The sequence below is a fragment of the Danio rerio genome, chromosome 9 (genome assembly GCF_052040795.2).
Source record: "Danio rerio strain M-AB ecotype USA chromosome 9, GRCz13ab, whole genome shotgun sequence".
In the NCBI taxonomy this organism is placed as follows: Eukaryota; Metazoa; Chordata; class Actinopteri; order Cypriniformes; family Danionidae; genus Danio; species Danio rerio.
Window position 1 is genome coordinate 19,744,874 of NC_141029.1, and position 22,379 is coordinate 19,767,252.

General features: G+C 35.4%; 1 protein-coding gene across 26 annotated transcripts in view; it reads left to right on the top strand.

The window, feature by feature from the left end:
* The window catches only part of dgkh (diacylglycerol kinase, eta), a 163,363-nt gene that overhangs the window by 38,659 nt on the left and 102,325 nt on the right, over nucleotides 1-22,379 (top strand). For 11 of the 26 annotated variants that reach the window (XM_087267626.1, XM_087267609.1, XM_087267612.1 and 8 more), the window contains 2 exons: nucleotides 5,194-5,304; nucleotides 12,394-12,474. Coding sequence is in view for 8 of the 26 variants with exons in the window: in XM_087267609.1 (XP_087123735.1) it covers nucleotides 5,194-5,304; nucleotides 12,394-12,474 (192 nt within the window). In the remaining 18 variants the exon portion in view is untranslated. Of the gene's footprint in view, nucleotides 1-5,193; nucleotides 5,305-5,957; nucleotides 6,105-12,393; nucleotides 12,475-20,515; nucleotides 20,866-20,905; nucleotides 20,972-22,379 lie in introns of those variants that run through there. The other 15 variants (XM_087267622.1, XM_087267627.1, XM_087267613.1 and 12 more) reach the window with 3 other exon arrangements.

A 22,379-nucleotide genomic window follows, 5' to 3' on the forward strand; every position in this document is an offset into this window, starting at 1 on the left:
GGTGGACCAAAAGCTTTCGATGTGGATGGTCCTTTTCTGCTGGAGATAATGTTGCCCTGAAAAAAAATTGGCGTTAAAAAAGTACATATACAGTAAGAACAATATAATAGAATGCTTTTGGCAATTTTAAAACATTGACTTTTCCAAAACATGGTAAACCTTGAAATTGGTTATTGTTCAATGCCTTGTTTGGAGCTCAATATATTGCACAATTACTGGTATCACGATAAAAGTATATGCAATAAATGAAATTAGTTTTACAGTTGAAGTCAGAATTATTAGCCCCCCTGTTTATTTTTTCTCCAATTTATGTTTAACAGACAGAATATTTTTTTCAGCACATTTCTGAACATAATAGGTTTAATAACTCATTTCTAATAACTGATTTCTTTTATCTTAGCCATAATAACAATAAATAATATTTGACTAGATATTAAAGGTTAATTATTAACAGCCCCATACAGATCCTTCAAGCTATATATTTTTTGAAAGTCTACAGAACAAACCATCATTATACAATAACTTGCCTAATTACCCTAACTGTCAGGGTTCTGCCACTTTGGTCTTGTAAATTCTTGTTTTGGTGGCAGAGCTCTGACACTACTCATGTCTGGTCCTGTTTCTGTCTCTGTGTTCTGCTTGACGCGGCCGCGCGCGCGCTCTGCGTCCCTCAGACGCGTGCGCTCTTGTACTCGTGTTTGTGTTTTCGTCTGTCAGCAGCGTGGTGTTTCATTCCCAGCGTCTCAGTCTTGTTGGTTTTGGTTTTGGTCGGCACTGAGTTTTCATTCATCGTGTGCTCGTGTCTTGCGTCTTTTGTCAAAGCACGTGGCTCGGTGTTTACATTGTGGTCACGTGTTTTTGTCGTGTGCTTCAGTGTTGTGTTATGTGAGCGCATGGCTTGTATTGTCTCTCTGTGTCATGCGCTCTCCCGTCTATTGTCTAGTCCCACCCTCCTTGTTAACCCATTATTAGTTAATTGTGTTCACCTGTGTGTCAATTTACTTTTTGCTTTATAATCCCCCTCATGTTTTCAGTCCTTTGCCAGTTCGTCGTCGATTGTTTCCTGTCTTGTTGTGTCCAGCCCTGTCTTGTCCTGCCAGTCCTGCCAGTCTAGTCAAGTTTGTTTGTTCGTTTATTTGTTTATTAGAGTTTTCCCCCTCGGGGTTGTTTGTTTTGCCTTTTTGTTTTTATTTTATTCTTAATAAACACCCATTATTTGCTGCACCTGAGTCCTCGCTCCCTTTTCCTAACCTCGAACTTGACACTAACCTGCCTAGTTAACCTAATTAACCTAGTTAAGCCTTTAAATGTCAATTTAAGCTGTATAGAAGTGTCTTGAAAAATATCTAGTAAAATTTAATTACTGTCATCATGACAAAGATAAAATAAATAAGTTATTAGAAATGAGTTTTTAAAACTATTATGTTTAGAAATGTGTTGAAAAAAAATTAGGAAAAAAAAACAAAAAAAACAGGGTGGCTAATAATTCAGCGGGCTAATAATTCTGACTTCAACTGTATATTGTGCATGCAGCCCTAATTTCCACAACCAACGTGTAACTGGATTAAATTATATTATGAATATATTTACATACATAAGTGCTGAGAATGAGCACTTATTGTATTTGCAATTAAAAGACAAAATCTGCCAAATTCATGTAATAAAATGTATGTAATTAAAATGTAATGATATATAATAATTCAGTTAGGCGATTATTCAATTTGCTAAATTAAAGTTAATCTAATTTAAAACAGCGTTGGGAAACTGACAACCCAGAAAATTTATTTTTTCATTTTCTTTTCGGCTTAGTCCCTTTATTAATGTGGGGTCGCCACAGCGCAATGAACCGCCAACTTAGCCAGCATGGTTTTACGCAGCCAATGCCGTTCGAGCCACAACCCATCTCTGGGAAACACACACACACTCACACTCGTACACTATGGACAATTTAGCCTATACCTAATTCACCTGTACCTCATGTCTTTCGACTGTGGGGGAAACCGGAGCACCCGGAGGAAACCCACGCAAACGCAGGGAGAACATGCAAACATCAAACAGAAACGCAAACTAACCCAGCCGAGGCTCTAACCTGCAACCTTCTGCAACAGCACTACCTACTGCACCACTGCTTCACCCAACCCAGAATTTATTACATTATTTTTTGCCATCTCCAGAAATGTATATTGGGGTACGTTTTCAGAATGAGCCAATGTTGGAAGCTTAACAGTAAAATTTAGACCAGGGGTCACCAAATTTGTTCCTGGAGGGCTGATGTCCTGCAGATTTTAGCTCCATCCCTAATTAAACACACCTGAACAAGCTAATCAAGGTCTTACTAGGTAAACTTGAAACAGCCAGGCAGGTGTGTTGAGGCAAGTTAGAGCTAAACCCTGCAGGGACACCGGCCCTCCTGGACCAAGATTTGTTACCCCTGATTTAGACTATAAGTGTTTATTTTATTATTTATTATACATTTTTTATTGAATCCATCTTGAGTTTAGGGTTATTTCTAAAACAGCTTAAAGGGTCACCAAATATCCTTGTCTTCCGCTCTCGAGCATGAAATTGGTGTTGAAGCACACTTGATCTTGGCAAGACTTCCTGTTCCTTCCTCTGGCACTTTGCACATGTCCCTGTGGACGTCCAGAGCTAATATCAAGTTTCAAATTCTGCTTCCTTTACACTTATGTCAAGCCTCACATGCCGCCGCTTTGTTTGGTACCTTATAACATTGTTTATGTTGCTGGGATATAATTGGATGGTGCGTGTGTAGGAACAGCTCGTATATCAAGGGTATAATTTAACTTGCTTGACTAGCTTGTTGGACAGAGGATTGTTTTATGTCACCGTCTGTTTCATGTCACTCAGCTCTGCTATGAATATATCCACAGGAAATGACAGAAAGAGGAAACTTTTCCATTTGACAAAAAAAGAAACATGGCTTTCATTTATTGATGTCAGTGAAAGGTTAAAGGTGCAGTAGAATGAAAATCTGGATTTAACTGGGCATGGCTGAAGAGTAAGAGTTAAGTTCATGGACATGGCATACTGTGAGCCTCAAACACCATTGTTTCCTTGTTCGGTGAAAACCAAAACAATCAGAGCAAAACACCAACTCTAGTGATCCACATGGGATCATACATATGCACACACTAGCATTGTTTGATTGGACACAATGTTTTCTGGTGAGATACAGACATTGATTTCCCCCTCCTTATTTTTAAATTGATCAAAGATTGTATTACACATATTATATTACTTATTAAACATACAAACTATTTAACATTCTATATATATGGAACTTGTGTTGTCACGATACTGGAATTCTTTAACAATTAGTACTGAAACATTTGAGCACTGTTGACTGCCTGATTTGGACAGCGCTGATTTGCCATTGTGTTCACATGCTCAATAGAAATGACTGTGATTGACCCTGATGGTTGTTTACTGAGTGTAACTACAGATACAGGGATAACACAATATGGGACTTTTATTTTGAAAACGAGAGTGGCAGGCAGATGAAAAAGCATACAATTTTAGGCAGCTATGCCTTTTTTTTTCAATTTTAACAACATAAAAACGGTGGACCAATTGGAGCGGTTTTTAGAGCGACCTCAACTTGACTTAGAAATGCGGTCCTCCTGCCCTCCAGGTGCACATCACCATATGCTCAGTTTTTTTGTTTCACACCACATATTGTTACGAAAGGAACACCCTTGCTCTATTTTTAGATGTAAGGCTCATTGGGCTGAACACAAGATCAACATTCAGCACATGGCTACAACACTAATTGGAATTATTGTTTGTAACTTTAGGTGGGTTTGCAAACGTGTACTTTTCATTGTGTCTACCTTAAAGGTTTCCATTTCTCACAGAAGTTTCCTGTGATCTTAACTAGGTGCAGCTGGAAAGTGCGAGTGCGTTGCCTCACGTATGCGTTTCTCCGTTGGAAATAAAATTACGAACTTGCCTGCAGGTCGTGCCGAAGTGCCGTTATGCAACGCCATGCATTTTAGAACTTTAAACATATGTTTCTATCAGGGTACACACAATGGCGCTTCAAGTCAGCGGCTGTTCGCGGCACCCAGCCATGATTTATGACACTTCATGTTTCTGCCGCGCCACAGAGCGCCATATGAATATTTTCATTTTAAATAACATCCGAATACGTGTCTGGTGTACCGTGTCGCAGCTCCGAGCGGCGCATCTGGTGCCTCAGTCAAAGTTAATTCAGTGTGCGTGGTTATTAGTCTCGGTGTACAAGCTTGGAACTTTAAACTAGCACACAGTTAGCTGTAAAACTATACAAAGACAGAAATTATTTTGTACTCTCTGCTTGGTCTGTGTCCAAGTCGTACATGTACGGCTGAATGCTGATCCTCTCACTCATGTTGCTTCTCTCTGTCTGCCTGTCTGTTGCCAAACACAAAGCGGGGAAGCTCTTGGCTCTGCCCCCTTGTTACGTTGGACGGGAAGTCGAAGTTTTCATGTGAAGCAACACACCCCAAAAACAGCGACCTGTGTACACCCCCCCCCCCTCAAATTACACTTTTTAACACATTATAATAAAAAAAATCTGAACTTTGTTTTGAAGTGAACCTAAACTGGCACACTCAAAAGAACCATAATATTAATATTAAATCATAAAAAAGGGGTAAACTATGTGCCCTTTAAAACTTAACTGTTCTGATTATTTTGCATGTATTTTGCATCTGTGTAATGAGCTGCTTTGTATCAGAGGAGAGCTCATTAATATTCATGACTGTTCCTTATATGGAAAAAAACAGACTTTTCATTCTAGGGATAAATCCTGTGTTTTTAAATAAGCAAATAAACTTTTTAAAATTGTTATTGAACATTCCTAAGCCACATACTTACAATGTAAATATCCGTATAATTAATAATTTAGCATACTGAATCAATGCACTCCATGGCAACTTTAATAAACAACACTGATTTGTAAAAATGTTTCATATTAATCTCCACACAATATGCAGTAGTTCAAACAACACTATTTGTTCAGAAAGACATACACTGAAAAGGATGATTATGTACCAGGACACCCAGAACGTGGTTTTGAAACCGAGCTAAATTGTTCATTACTATTGGTGATGTTGTTGCTGTGTGCAGATTGAGAATGAATGGTTAAAATGTTTCCTGACTTTTTTTTCTGCTTTTCTGCCTTCTCTGCAGACAAGCGTGAAGGAAGGGCTTCTTCTGAAACAGACAAGCTCGTTCCAGCGTTGGAAAAAACGTTATTTCAAGCTACGAGGACGGACACTCTACTATGCTAAGGATGCCAAGGTGACTTTTCCACCACACAGGCCTGCTGTAGTTTTCCAATTATATCTGAATCTACACTTTCACTACTACACTGTAAAAAAAAATCCAATCTATTAATCTTAAGTAACTGCTTTTGCTCACTTAATTAGTACAAAATAGTGTAAATATGTTTAATAACTTTTTACAGTGTACATTAAAGGGATAATTCACCCCAAAATCTAAATTCCGCCATCATTTACTCACCCTTTATGTGTTTCAAACCTTTAAGAGTTTCTTTCTTCTATTAAACACAAGAGAAAATATTTCGAAGAAAGCTAGAAGTATTGACTTCCATAGTATTTGATTTTCCTACTATAGAAGTCAATGGTTACAACTTTTTCAAAATGTCTCCTGTTGTGACCAAAAGAAAAAGGATACTCATAAAGGTTTAGAACCACTTGAGGGTGAGTAAATAGTGAGTACATTTTCATTTTTGGGTGAACTGTCACTTTAATCCTCTTATAATGAATCAAAGTAAGGGGCTGGTATGATTTGCTTGACCCTGGTTTCTCCCAGGACGTCTGCTACTGGGCATGCCTGAGCTGAGATGGGCTGAAAAGCTTCACATTTGGGCACCTGCAGAGCACCATGCCTTTAATGTCACTGTGTGTATGTGTGTGGTTGCACTATGGCAGGCGGGTGGCGTTTTGGCCCGCTGGCAGTATCGGGTCTCTCGTAGCCGCGTGTGCTGGAGGGTGCTTTCCGTGTGCTGGACCGGTGCCCGCCGTCCACCGCCCGCTCTTGGCGCCAGTGGATCGGAGGAAGGCTTGGTGGCGATTCGGGTCAGCAACAACAGCGACCCACCCTTTTAATCTATCATCAATGACATTGCCGACCGCCCATCACCATGCCTGGCATTCTTCCAGACGCTCGTTCTCCTTATTGAGCGAGAAAAGTTTGTCTGCGGCAAAACCGAAGCGACATCATGCCGTTTCTTTTGCATCTGCTTGTCTGTTTACGCATCTGAAAAGGAGGATGGAGAGTCCTGGAGTCTTGTATCTTGTATGTTATTGTCCGTGTCTTAGGAGAGATGCTTTTATTAAGGAGTGGTGTAAAGGAGTGGTGTCCAAACTCAGTCCTGGAGGGCCAGTGTCCAGTGTTTAGCTCCAACTTGCTTCAACACACCTGCCAGGACGTTATTAGTATATCTAGTAAGAGCTTGAGTAACTGGTTTAGGTGTGTTGGATTAAGGTTGGAGCCAAACTCTCCAAGACAACTCCTGAGTTTGAACACACCACCTTAAAGCAAGCCTCGCATTGAAAGTCTTCGTCTTCATCCATAAGTTCTCTGCTCATTCAGCTGCACTGGTGGTTACACAAATGTTTTGTTGTTCAATTTTTCTTCCTCAATTTTTTTTCTTTTCTTTTTAAAATAAAAAATATTTCTAAATAAGAAAACAGCAATTTATTAAAAGTTAAACAAACACATTTTTTGTTGTATTTTTTATTTATTTTTCTTATTGATTTTTTCACTATACTACTTATTTTAAATGGTTTCATTAAATTTTAATAAACAAATCAAATTATTAAATGTATTTATTTATTTTAAATAATATACAAATATTACAATTATCATTAATAAACAAGTAATTTTAATCTATATCTTCTATAAAAGGCTTTATAACAGTGTTTCTCGACCACATTCCTGGATATGCTTTGCACATTTTCCATGTCTCCTTAATCAAACACACCTGATTCAGATCATCAGCTAATTAGCAGAGATGGAAAGACCTATAATGGTTGTGACAAAGGAGACATCCAAAAACATGTCATTTTTGTGGTCCTCCAGGAACGTGGTTGAGAAACACTGCTCTATAAAATGCTAAACAACAAAGATTTACATTTAAAATGAAAACATGAAATAAATAATAATAATTATAGCTGAATCTGAAATCACCCCCTAAACCCATAGTAATAGTAAATTAAGATATAAATGACATAAAATGTATGAATTAAATGTATAAATGACATAAATCTAAATATTTAGTTGTATTACTAATAGACAGCTCACTGACAGTATAATCACAGGGTAACTAAGAAGTAAAGAAGTTCTAATCCATCTGAGGTATTCCTCAACTAGCAAAATACAAACAAAACACCAATGCTTTCTGGTGCACTGCTTTCATTCACTCTTTAAGGCAAGGCAAAACTATATACAGTGGAAGTCAAGTTATGCATGCCTGGTGTTAAAATGATGACTAGCATTACTATACAAAAGTTGACAGACAATACACTTGGAACTCTTGACACAGAAATATTTCTCATGAAACACAACAGAGAAACAATTACCCTATTCTTCACCAATAACCAACCCAAAGTTTTATGCAGTTTTATAATATTAACTCTTCTATTGCTGTATAAAATTAGTCGTGCCACCCTATTCTGGACTAACTGTAATTTAGCTAAGTCTTTACTTGATGAACTTGACCATACCATGGGACAGTAATCTAGATAAGAAAGAGCCATTGCCTGAACATTTTGAGAGATACAGTACTGTGGTAAAACATTTTACACGTCTCTCTTAATAATTGATAAACCTCTTCCCATAACTATTACCATTATATCGATTTGTTTTTCCTCTACCTGTTCAATAGACACACTCATTACAGACAAATTTAATTGTGGTTTACATTTAAATTGAAAGTTGGATCCAAACAAAATACTTTAGTTTTTTGTCAAATTTAAAACCATCTCATTATTCTGTATGAACTTTACCACTAACTGTACCTCTTCATCTAAATCAGCAGATATACATTTTTTTTAATAATGGCACTGGTAGATATTATGTTGTATCATCTGCATGCATAACTGCCCTTACATGCTTTAAAACCAAAGGAAAATCATTGGTAAAAAAATAAAAAATCAGCAAATTCCTGAAGGCACACCACATTGCAACTCTTTCACTTCTGAATAACTTCCATTAAAAAATACACATCGCCTCCTACTAGTCAGATAACTTTTAAACCAATGCAGTTTGAGAAGTAAATTTATAACATTTTAATTTTTCAAGCAATAATTTATGATTCTGTACATCATAATCAGAGCTAAAAGCCAACGATACCGTTTCTTCTAAATTACTATCATCAATCTGTACTAAACAATCAATTATTTGTGTAAATACTCTTCCAGTTAAATGTCCTACTTGATATGCATGCTGAAAGTCAGAGAATAAATTGTTTGCCTTAAAAGTTAATTGAATTTGTTCACACACTATCGTTTCAAACACTTTACAAAGAGCTGGCAATAAACTTATTGGTCGACTATTAGCCCCACTAAAACTCTGCTGCATTTTTCTGTAAAGGAATAACCTTTGCTTCTTTCCAAGCTAATAGAAAAATCCCTTCATTAATACTCGCATAAAAAATATGACTGGTTCTGTCAAAAAACTGGCCACTAATTTTACAAGGCGACCATCTAAGGCAGGGGTGTCCAAACTCGGTCATGGAGGGCTGGCATCCTGCAGATTTTAGCTCCAACTTGCTTCAACACACCTGCAAGGATGTTTCTAGAATGCCTAGTAAGAGCTGATTAGTTAGCCCAGGTGTGTCTGATTGGGGTTGAAACTAAACTTTGCAGGACACCGGCCCTCCAGGACCGAATCTGGACATCCCTGATCTAAGGTATCCTTTCCCAATGGTTTATTTATATTTATCATTAATGATTTTTGTTCCACTTTTTCTTTTTGCTACCAAATTTATTTTTTTTGTTGGGAAAACATCTTATAAAGGTTTACAACCACGTTTTAATCATCATTTATGGGTGAATTATCCCTTTTAAGGGTATAGGGGTGATTACAACATGAATTTGTGTACCCCTGGTCCAACAGTAAATTCTGTCACCGAACTTTTATTTTGCCAAGTTGTCCTGAAACCCTTTTTCAGTTGTTTTGTTTATTTAAAAATAGGTCTAATCTATATATATATATATATATATATATATATATATATATATATATATATATATATATATATATATATATATATATATATATATATATATATTTGATTAAGTCCACGGCTTTCCTTTTTTATTCCTTCAAAATGTGCTCAATTAAGTGACAATCCACAATATATTGTTTATTTAGTTTCTATGATTAAAGATGTAAAAATGGCTCACTATTAAATCTCCCTTAAGTGGTTATAAACCCTAATGATTTTCTTTCTTCTGTTGAACACAAAAGAAGATATTTTGAAGAAAGCTGAAAACAAATGCTACTTCAAAATATCTTTTTTTGTGTTCAAGATGAAAATCAAACAGGCTAATAAAGAGCCGTTCCTTTGAATTCAGTCCGAAATAAAACACCGGTTCCATAGCTGAGCATGTGCCATGACATAAGGCAAAGCAGCATTTCCTGCATAACTCCTGAATGACATGGAGTGGCACTAGCGTGTTGTGTCAGAGAGCTGGGAGTTACAGCACAGACCTCACAGGCTGATCGTGCTGCTCTCCGCAGACACAGGGGGCTTTGTTTGCATTGGCATGGCATTGGGGTTTGTCAACTATGAGGCCTGCACTTCATGCTGTAAACCTGCCAAACCTACAGATCATAAATAAGGTGGCACACTGTTTACACTCACTGAGTATACAACCGTCATTTACTCAAGTGTCTGCCAATCAACACCCAACACATTGAGGATTTAGAGAAGCTATTGAAATGATATGTCAGGAAGCTTGGAAATACATTGGGCTTCAAATTCGTATGTGTTCTTGGAGTTTATATATGAAATTGATTATATATATATATCAGGGGTGTCACGATTTTGATTTTTAATCGAAATCGATCGAAATGTATGCTCAATTTTGATTATCGAATCAAAAAATTCAATCGTCGATGCTGCCACGCCCCCATGTCACGTCAGCTTGGCTTGCCAAGCGGTAAAAAAACAGGCTTGTTGAAGTGCTTGTTAAACTGCAGAAGCAGGAGACCCGTTGACAGAACTTAAACCCTCTCCTCTTTCAATGAAGTTGCCGGTGTGTAAGCATTTTGGATTTCCATTGAGTTATGTTGACAACGTTCGTGTTGTCGACAAAAAAAAACACAGTTTTGCAAGCTCTGCTATGTACGTATTACGTACGGTTCGTCCGATAGACAACACCGGCATCGCGATCCTCGAAGCGAATCGAATCGTGCCTTTAGAATCGAAAATGTAATCGAATCGAGGATTTGGAGTATCGTGACACCCTTAATATATATATATATATATATATATATATATATATATATATATATATATTGGATATATGTGGCTGGGTAGCATTAGTAAATGCTGTATATTGATACCCCTCGAGTCCTCTATCGGGTCTGAGTCACTCGTTCATCACGAGCCAATCACACACGTTTAGAGCCGGAAAAATAATTGATCCGTTCATCTCTCGAGCCCTTTATCGGGTCTGAGTCACTCGTTCCTCACAGGCCAATCATATGCGTTTAGAGCCGGAAAAAGAATTGATCCGTTTATCTCCGGGTCTGAGTTAAGGCTGATTTGTACTTCTGTGTCAAACGCACGCGTATGCTACGGCGTTGACACATAGCCCTTCACCGTGGCCGTTGGCGTCGCTAACGTGCACCTCTCAAAAAATGTAACTACACGTCGCAACAACGCGTAGCGTAAGCTCTGTGATTGGTCGGCTTGGTAGCGATTGGGAGCGATTGTTTACAAGTGTGGAGTCCCGTGAAGGAGCTCCGGATGGAAAGTTTTGTTTTGTTTTTACCTCATAGTTAAAACTGTTGCACCTCTCCTGGTTCCTGCCTCAAAATAAGCGAGTTTGAGCCACTTGTACATTCTGGAAGTGTTCAGGAAAAGCAAAACAGCAGCGAAGAAACTCGAAACAGAGGAGCATTAACACCTCACTGCCCACTAGCGTTTCGGAAGTGTTATGCAGACCAACAGAGACAGCACGCAGAAGTATAAATGCACAGCTACGGGCGCTGCATGCGCCGTGGGTTACGCTGGTCACTTGACGCAGAAGTATAAACCAGGCTTCACTCGTTCCTCACGGGCCAATCATTTGCATTTAGAGCCGGAAAAAGAATTGAACTGTTCATCTCTCGAGTCCTCTGTCGGGTTTGAGTCATTCTGTCACGTGATAAACGAACGATCATGGCTCCTATCGGCTTAGACTGTGCATTGATTAAAATTATATGTGACTGTCAGTGTAACGTAAATGAACCCCTGACATTTGAAGACATAAAGAGCTAAGCAAAGAGACAAAAATGCCTTCATTGACAAAAGAGCAGGTAAACATTGAATTATTATTTTTTCCTTCTTATATTCTACTTATGACTTATGTGATGTGTTTAGAAGCAATTCGTAACATTTTTATAATATTTTGGCAAATTGAATCAAATGAACGAATGACTCGAAAAAAGATTTGTTCGTCTTGATGAACGAGACTCAAAGATCCGAGTCAGTCCCATCACTAGTTCCCACGGCTCTCAGCCTTGCCCCCTCGCCACACTGACGTTCGCAAAGTTTTTGTGTGTACGAAGCGTTGATACATGAGGCCCCAGATCTGTTTTTACATTACTGTAAGGGTTGGGTTTAGGGTTGGGGTAGACGTTAATAAAAAACAATTAATGGGTAATTTAATAAATAATATAAATAATTATAGTTAATTCTGGCTGCAGCCATATATGATCTATAGCTGATTAACCATGTGGATGCATGAAAACCGCCTTCTGAGCATATTCCTGTAGGCGCCGAAGGCCCCTACTGGCCCATATCTATCAGCTGATAACCAGTGATACCGCCCATTTAATCGAGTGCTAACATTCAAAGTGGCTGACCTCGTACTCTGTTACGGAAGTACTATAGATGTATGGCATTTTAACTCAGGCTTTGATTTTCTGCTTTTTGCGCTGCTGAAGGAGGTCTTGACAAACCCAGCTGTCTGCGATCCATCTTAAACTCATATAGTGAACATGCATGTTAGTGCATAAGATAAGGAGTAGCACAATAAGCTCATTTTTGTGTCATTTCAATAGAACTGTTAGATTTCTTGATAGATAGATAGATTTCTTTGTTTTCCTGTATGCAGATGTTTACTGTTCTCCTTTTTCTCCCGTTCACAGTCTCTTATTTTCGATGAGGTGGACCTTTCAGATGCCAGTGTTGCCGAATCAAGTACAAAGAATATCAACAACAGTTTCACGGTAAGCGGCCATTTCAAGGCATGCTGCAAATATCCACAATATACAGCAAATATTAAGAGAGTACATTATAAGTGTAACATTAACTACAAGACCACCAGATTCTACAAGATCACGCTGTTCTCATAGCAACAAGTTAGCCAATTCTACAAGCGCTGTGGTCAGGGGTGTCATTTTTCTGTTGGTATTGGCTTGAAATAGTTTCTTTTTAAAGATCATTTTGAATGTGTCGTTCATCATCTGTTTCTTTTTTATGACTCACCAGTAATGATTTCCATATGTTTGTCAGGTATATTTATGTTTTGTTGTACACTATTGTTATTATTAGAAATGTTTCATAAGAAATGCTGTGTAATAATGTGTTCAACACTGCTGCATTTATGTGAGCACCATCATGTAGTCGGATATTTTTACACATTCAACATATGTAATTGTATTTGCTCATGTTTGTTTTGAATATTTATATTTTAATTTATTTGTCAGTGAATATAAATAATACATTTTGGTGCATTTGAGACAGATTTATTAAACAGATATAATTATTAAAATAATATTTTTAGTCACCAAACATCTTTAGAAATGAAAGGATAATACACCTAAGTTCAAGTTTAAACCACAACATTTTAACAAAATGTGTTTATTTTGTGTTTCTCTTGATTTTTCTTTATTTTTTATTTAGCATTTTCTCATAACATACATTTGGGTGTACAAATTTTTGGACTGTATTATAAGTTTTGTTATCATAAGATTGGGCTTCAGTACTGACTAATCTAATGTCTAGGCACAGATATATTATTATAAAGCATCATATAGAAAATATAAAAACCAAAATATTATATTATATTATATTATATTATATTATATTATATTATATTATATTATATTATATTATATTATATTATATTGTATTATATTATATTATATTATATTATATTATATTATATTATATTATATTATATTATATTATATTATATTATATTATATTATATTATTAGAATTAAGTCAATGCAATTAAATATTATTATTATTATTATTATTATTATTATTATTATTATTATTATTATTATTTTTATTATTATCATTATCATTATCATTATTTATTTTTGTGACTAAATATTATATTCAAAATCATTAAAGTTAAAGTTAGCATTAAAGTCATCATTATTGGCTTAAATTTTATTACAGTTTTTTCACATTTATATTATATTTTAACCGATTTTTATTGTAATTGATCTCTCTATATTGGTTCTTCACAATGAACAATGTGCATTTCAAGTCATATTTAGTCATATTTGTTAACATCATAAAAAAGTTGTTATTGCTAGTTAACTTACAGTGGATTAACCAATGCTAACAAGCACAACTTTGGATTTTAATAATGGATCAGTAAATGCATAACAATGATTAATAAATTCTGTCTATGTATTAATAAATTAATTGTTGTTTGATATTAGCTCATGTTAGTACAGGGGTGGCCAACCCTGTTTCTGGAGAGCCACCTTTCTACAGATTTCTGTTGCAACCCATATCAAACACACCTGCCTGTAATTATCACGTGGTATTTAGGTCCTAATTAATTGGTTCAGGTGTGTTTGATATGGGTTGCAACTGAAATATGCAGGAAGGTGGCTCTCCAGGAACGGGGTTGGCTACCCCTGTGTTAGTAAATACAATAAGTTCTGGACTCTTTTTGTAAACTGTGACTGTTTTCTCTCATAAAGATACAGCTAAATTTTGGTAACACTTTACAATACAAGACACATTCCAAAACTAACAAATGTAGTGTGTATAAAAAAGTAGTGTTTATGTAGTGTTTGAAATCAAACTTTCTTAAAAAACAAAACCAAAAAAACTATTTTTTTTCCATTGAAGGTGCCTTAAACAGTACATGTAACAGTACAGCCTTAAACATGACTTGTATTTTGATAAAGGAGACAGGCTTTAAGGAAAACTAAAAGAGTGAAACAGGCAGCCATGCATGAGCACAGAGTGTTTACAGCTTGTCAGAACACAAAAATCAGGATATACAGATTTGAAAATTATTCAGTGCCAAAGACATCTATTTAAATGTAACTTTTGTGACTTGAACATTGTGAAACATGGCGTGTATGTTTGCAATGAGGCAACAGACACATGTAAACTGCTGAATATAGTGCTTATGCATGGTGTCATGTCACTCTGCTCTTACTGTATATTTTTCTGGACTGAAAGGATACTAACAAACTTCGTATGATTTATCTGTTTATGCAGAGGTTGATAATAAATACTGCCTGTGTTTCATAAACAGAACACAAAATGCAGGATTTAGAGATCATAAATGTATTTAGTGCCAAAACCATCTGTTCAAATTAATATTTTATTATTTTATATTTTTATATTTTATAATTTTATGTATATTTTCAAATTTGCAGTGTATGTTTGGGATGAGGCAACAGACACATTTAAACTGCTGTGTCTAAGGGCTCTATTTGAACAATCCAGGTGCAAAGTCTAAAGCGCATGTCGCAAAAGGATTAGGGGTGTGCCCGAATCCACTTTTGCTGTTTAAGGAAGTAAAAATACAGTTTGGCCTCTTTACTTTCTCTTTACTCTTTACTCCTTTTCTTTCGTGGATAAGGAAATGGTGTTGTACGCACTCCACTGAAGACATCCATTAGCCTACATATTTAATTTTGTTTGTTAAGTGCAAAGATTTGTTTTAAAACTATTCCTAAATTCAGTTTTAATTTCCAGCAAGCCAATAAATGAACAGTTATAACCAAGTGTGAGAAATTATATCCAAACACTCGTCCTATTCTTATGCCCCATATGGTGATGCATACGTCTCCATCAATGAAATATTAAACAAATATATATATGCTTATAAAATAATACTGCTGCTAATAATAATAACGTTATACAAATTAATTTATGTAGAAAATATTTTTTTTATTATATTTTAATCTTTAATTTTTTTATATGTAAAAGAGATTTGTGTATTGCTGTACATCCTGTGTGTATTAAGCAATGTGTAAGTGTTTTGACCTGCATAGGAGCATAACTAACAGGTTCTGTGCTTGACTTTAGACCAGCTTTTAGTTGGTCAATGGCGCGGTCTATTTTAGTTCCTCAACATAGCAACGTGCCAATGCGCCTTAACACAACTCCTTTTTTAGACCGGAACACCCATGAGTGCACAAAGTGGTGCAAAATTTGCTATTTAAGCAACGTGGCGCAAAACGTAAAAATTAAACGTAAAAATAGCAACAAATCACACTATACACATCTTAATTCTTTATTAATGCACATTCATGCATGGTGTCATATCACTTTGCTCTTATTGTTTATCTTCTGGGCTGAAAGAATGCTAACAAGCTTCATAATACTTGATAATAATCACTGCCTGTTTCATATACGTACAAAGCTTGAAAATAGATACATAATAAATACAACTTTGTTGTTGAGTATAATTATAATTTAGCTGATAGCCCCTTTCACACATACAGACCTTTCCGGAAAATGACCCTCAATTTAAATTTGTTCCGGCAATTTTCCGGAAAGATAAGTTGTAACATTACTGGTAATTTGCCGAAATGCTGTGCTGTGTGAACACAGAAGGAAGATTGCTGGAAAAAGGGTGTTCACGCTTAGAATGCGCTTACGTGAGACATCTATTCCATCCAATCAGAACAATCAGACGCATTTACATCTGCACTGTTTATGAAAATAAAAGCCTTTGAATATTTTTTTCAGGCACATTTAGCTGCTAGATGTTAGTTAAGTAATGTTTCTATGTTCCTTCTTTCAAACATAGCCCAACTGTGCCAACTGTGTTAAAATTATCGATAAAATGCTTATGAAAAACAGCTGTTTGTTTACCTTTAAGCTCTGCTTGACGCGGGTACACGTGAAGTGCAGGAGTGCCCTGGTGAGCGCCAGCTCACCCATACTAAGTACATCTTGACATGCGAAGTTGTTCCTCCATATGTTTTCATCGAAGTCGTACACAATACTTATTCATCCACAGAATTTGTAATGTTGTCATATGCGTAAACGTTTAGCTGCAATTTGCGCATTTCCCTTTGAATGTCTCGGGGATAAGCTGCATGAATGCTAAAGCTTCAAATAAAAGTGTAACCATCAAGCCGGATCCCTATTACATTCACAAATACAATCGCAGCCAATTTGAGCTCATTTCTGCTTAATGATGTCATAATTTACCGGTATTTTAGAATGAATGTGTGAATGCTCCTTTCCTTAAAGATTCCATAACGTCCTTGCCTGTCATTCCGGTAATTTTCCGGATATTTACCTGTATCACTATGTGAAGGGGCTTATGTCACTCTCTTCTTCTAGCTTAAATAAACCTCTCCACCACTTTAGCTAAAATAAAAAGTAACATTTCTTTATAGTGCTTATCACTATAACATTTTATCTAAATTACTTACATTTTTGAGCCTGTAAATGCTCCAAATGTTATCAATGAAGGTTACTTATTCACTGTAAAATGTACATATGTTGCCTCAGGGACTTACAGTCATACTTTTCCATTCTGTAACATCTGTGCGTTTTCATGAGCGAGTAAACAAGCGTCATCCGCTAAGATCAAACGGTTGGAGGATCAGCGATTGTGGTCGTGTCCTTCTAAAAACTGTAGGCCGACTCCCCAGGCATGGCTATAAAAAGAAACAGCGGAGGACTAAGAAAGCTCCAAGGAGAAACATAGCCTATTTTTAGTAACATGTTAGTGCTCCACTGAGCCTGTTGTGGATGATTTGATGGCTGGCATATTGTTTAACAGTGTGAACGCGTGTGGAACGCACGTGCTCTGAAGTAACTGCTTTTCTCCACCTCCTTCAACAAATGCTTTTCCCCCTTTAAAAAATAATCCCCCCACTGCCAGGAAAACAGCATATGCTCATTATACAAATCAATTATTGAGAGACCCATGTTTTTAGTCTATGTTCTTGTTTTGCTGATGTTCAGAAGATCTGCTGATTTCAGAAATGCATTATACACACATCTGAGTCACTCAAAACTCTTTTTTTGACACTATAGTGTAGTGAGGACACACGCTTCACTATAAGGAGGCTATTTTTGTCACCAGTGTTTAATTGTCCTCATGAGGCTTTCAAAGGTTTACCCAGGGGAGAATTGTGTTGCTCTTTTATGCCACAGAAGACTTCATTAAGTTTTCTGTAATGGTTCATTAAAGCAGCAACAGAAGTGTCTCTTTAAAATTGTATCTTTACAAATTGAGTATGATATACTGTAATAGTTTGGTTATGTTGAGAAGATTTATGATTGCAGATAAAATTAAGAACAAATTTGAGAACAGTCTGTGACAAATCTGAAAATCTGTGTGTGTGTGTGTGTGTGTGTATATATATATATATATATATATATATATATATATATATATATATATATATATATATATATATATATATATATATATATATATATGTATATAAAAATAAATAACTCGTAATTTTACTCTTTTTTTAAATAGAGATCAAAACAACACAATTAACTGTGGGTTCTGAAAATATGTTAAAGGGATAGTTTACCCTAAAATGAAAATTCTGTAATCATTTAATTATGCTTCACTTGTTTAAACTTTTATGAGTTTCTTTCTTCTGTATAACAGAAAAGAAGATGTTTTAAAGAAAGCTGAAAACCGGTTACAATTTACTTCCATAGTATTTGGTTTTCCTACTATGGATGTCATTAGTTACAGGTTTTCAACTTTCTTCAAAATATCTTCTTTTGTGTTTATTAGAAAAAAAAGGTTTGAAACCACTTGAGGGTGAGTATTAGGGCAAAAATTACTTTTGGGTGAACTATCCCTTTAAAAATAAAAAATATATTGTTTTTGTTTTTAAATTTGTTTTAATGACGTACTCATAAAGACTTTGTTACTGAATTTATCTAATTTTTACAATTATGAACCAATTGTTCAATTATAGTACTAATTTAAAACTGTTACTAATGATGTAATTTATAAAATTTTTATTTTAAGTTACATTCAAAAGGCGTTTTACTATATTTTGGTCACTACTATAGAACTAATAAACCTTTATCCTAGTTCTTCCATGACAGTTTGACTTATTGAAGCACAGAAATAGTGATAATATTAATGCTTATAAGAGTAAAGGCTGAAGCTGTTTATCATATCATATCATATCATATCATATCATATCATATCATATTATATTATATAATATTATATTATATTATATTATATTATATTATATTATATTATATTATATTATATTATATTATATTATATTATATTATATTATATTATAATACGGACAATTTAGCCTACCCAATTCATGCAAACTCCACACAGAAACGCCAACTGAGCCGAGGCTCGAACCAGCGACCCAGCGACCTTCTTGCTGTGAGGCGACAGCACTACCTACTGCGCCACTGCTTTGCCTATATTATATTATATTATATTATATTATATTATATTATATTATATTATATTATATTATATTATATTATATTATATTATATTATATTATATTATATTATAATTTTATATTATATTATATTTTATCATATTATATTATACTATATTATATTATATTACATATTGTACACTGAAAATGTATTCAAAGATGATTCCTTGGATTTTCTCAATAAAAATTAAAGGTAAGTGGTTGTAAACCATTTTTGGGGGACTGAATTTAAACAAACAAATTATGTTGAAAATAAAAATAATTAAACGGGTTTGTTTAAATCCAACCCATATAAATTGTTTGTAACAGTTTTGCATAAATAATTTTTTCCCATGTATGTATGTGTTTTATCATGTAGGTATTCTCACTATGTAGATGATTATTATCTGCCTATTATTGAGATACTGGCTGTTAATAACTAAACATAACTACTAACTTAATAATACTTATTATGGCAAAAGTCAAAGTGAATGGTTTAAGAATAGTGAGAATTATACTTTAAATAAAGTGAGAATGTATTATATTATATTATATTATATTATATTATATTATATTATATTATATTATATTATATTATATTATATTATATTATATTATATTATACACATTTGAAGTCAGAATTATTAACCCCCTTTTAATTTTTTTTTCTTTTTTTAATATTTCTCAAATTATGTTTAACAGAGCAAGGAAATTTTTGAAGTATGTTTGATTTTTTTTTTTCTTCTGGAGAAAGTCTGATTTGTTTTGTTTTGGCTAGAATAAAAGCAGCCTTTAATTTTTTTAAAAACATTTAAAAGTCAAAACTATTAGCCCCTTCAAGCTATATTGTTTCAGTAGTCTACAGAACAAACGATCAATAAACAATAACTTGTATATGAACTGCCATCTTAACCAGCATATGTTTTATGCAGCGGATGCCCATCGAGCTGCAACCCATCTCTTGAAAACATCCATACACACTTATTCACACTCATTCACTACGACCAATTTAGCCTACCCAATTCACCTGTTCCGCATGTCTTTGGACTGCCGGGTAAAACGCGAACTGACTCGAAGGCTGGGGCTCGAACCAGCGACCTTCTTGTTGTGAGGCGACAGCACTTCCTACTGCGCCAATGCGTCACCTTTTATTCTATTTTATTTTATCTGGTAAAATAGAATATGAATAAAATAGTCCCAAATGAAAAATGAATTAATCTTCTTATGAATTACTTGAATAATTTAGTCTTGGAAATAAAAAGATGTTCATATTGAAACCACTTTTCATTGCAGCCTTATTAAAACCCTATTGATTTTTGTATAGTATCTCCACATTTTTGAGCTTGTGAGATTATTGTGAGGTTTCTCAGTCAACTCTGTAAAGGAAAGACCTGAACATGAGTATGCAACCTGCATTCTTATAGCTGAAACAATGATTTTTCTTACATAACATGCATGCAGCCACTTTGGGCTATTTTTTGCTGTATTTTTCTCAATGCAGCAACCTACTGCTTTGTAGTCGTGCTGTGTATTTTCTGTTGCTAAAAATAGCTCAGCACAGTGTGTATCTGAGAGCGAGAGAGCAATAGAGAGAGAGAGAGAAGTGATCTGTCTGCAGAACAAAAGGAAATCCTCAGAGTGATGTCACTCACAAACACCTCCCGCTGAAGAACAGCAGTCCGAACCCAGCAGAGGAGGAGCGAGAGATACTGCATGAGGGAATGATGGAAAGAGCTGAACGCTAATGACTCGCTTCTGCTCCACTTGACCAGCGGTCCAGAGAGAGGGAGAGTTGTAATGGAGAACGGCAACAAATACAAGCCACTTCTTTAAGACGGAATGCAGGAGTCGCATCTGTACGTGGAAATGTGTTTGGCCATGTGGAAGCACTCAGTGTGGCGGCGCATGTGACATTGCATGTGTCTCCGGTGGGCTGTTCCTTGAGGGTCTGCAGCAGTTGGGGAGGGTAAGAGAGCTGGAGAAACCAGCAACACACACACACACACACTCACACACATAGGCATAAGCTCACGACTCCAGCAGAATTCAGTGCAGTCGACAGCAGATCGCTGGTGAGTGAACTACACACATATGGCAGATGCATGAATGCTGTGTTTCAGTGGGTGTTTGTTTGATGCTGCTGCTTGACATCTGCTCGTGTGCCCAATGGAAACTTGACTTTAGATTGGGAGCTGTTTTTTTTGTTGTTGTTGTTTGTAACACTGGCGTTGGTTTTTGAGCTTGTTGGAGGAAAGGAAAGGCGATGCACCTTGAGGTACACGTGAGCCAGGCAAGCCATCCAGCAGCAGCGGGTGCATTTTTAATTTTTCTAACGCTTGTTCTTGAGAGCAAGATTCTATTATCTTCTGTTAGCACCAGCTAGAGCTTTTAAGAGGATGCACAGAAATGGATTTATCATTTTGTGTTTGCGCTGTTAAGTTTCAATGCTGCAGTTTCAGGTTTCTGCTAATGCCATTTTCTATGTAAACATTTTCTAGATGATCACGATTTCAAATTGAAATATGCATGATTTATATCATGGAAGGTAGGGCCGCTCGATTATGGTTAAAAATCATAGTCATGATTATTTTGGTCATAATTGTAATCATGGTAATTAAAAATGATATACAGTTGAAGTCAAAATTATTTGCCCTCCTTTGAATAAAAAAAAATAATCATAGTATTTCCTATAATATTTTTTCTTCTTAGGAAAGTCTTATTTGTTTTATTTCGGCTAGAATAAAAGCATTTTTTACTATATTTTCAAAACCATTCTAAAGTCAATATTATTAGCCCCCTTAAGCAACATATTTTTGATTGTCTACAGAAAAAAAATACTTTTATAAAATGACTTGCCTAATCACACTAATTATGCCTTTGAATTGCTCTTTAAGCTGAATGCTTGTATTTTGATAAATATGTTGTAAAATATTATACACTGTCATTATGGCAAAGATCAAATAAATCAGTTATTAGAAATGAGCTATTTAGCCTATTATGTTTAGAAATTTGTTGAAAAAAATCTTCTTTCTGTTAAACAGAAATTGGGCAGAAAAGGGGCACTAATAATTCAGGAGGGCTAATAATCTTCAACTGTATATACAGTTATTTTCCTGCCTGTATATAAGAAAATGTAAATAAGTACAATAGAATAAAAATATGAAACAAACTGTGCTTTAAGCATTTTCACTGTAAGAAAAAATGTTAATTGTAGCTACAAAAGTCATTCAGCCATGAGCAGTGAGGGATTTTGTCCTCATGTTGTCTGATTCAGTCAAAGTCAGCTTTATTTTTAATTCAGCCACATGTACTGGACATATAGAGAATCGAAATTACGTTACTCTCAGACCCTAGGTGCCTAACATGTAATGTTAATATAAAAATAGAGCTTTAAGAATAGAGCTATATACAGTTAAACCTATAAAGAGCCTTTAATGGTTTTCCAGCATTGCTTTGCAGTGGTTAAGGTGCTATGCTATA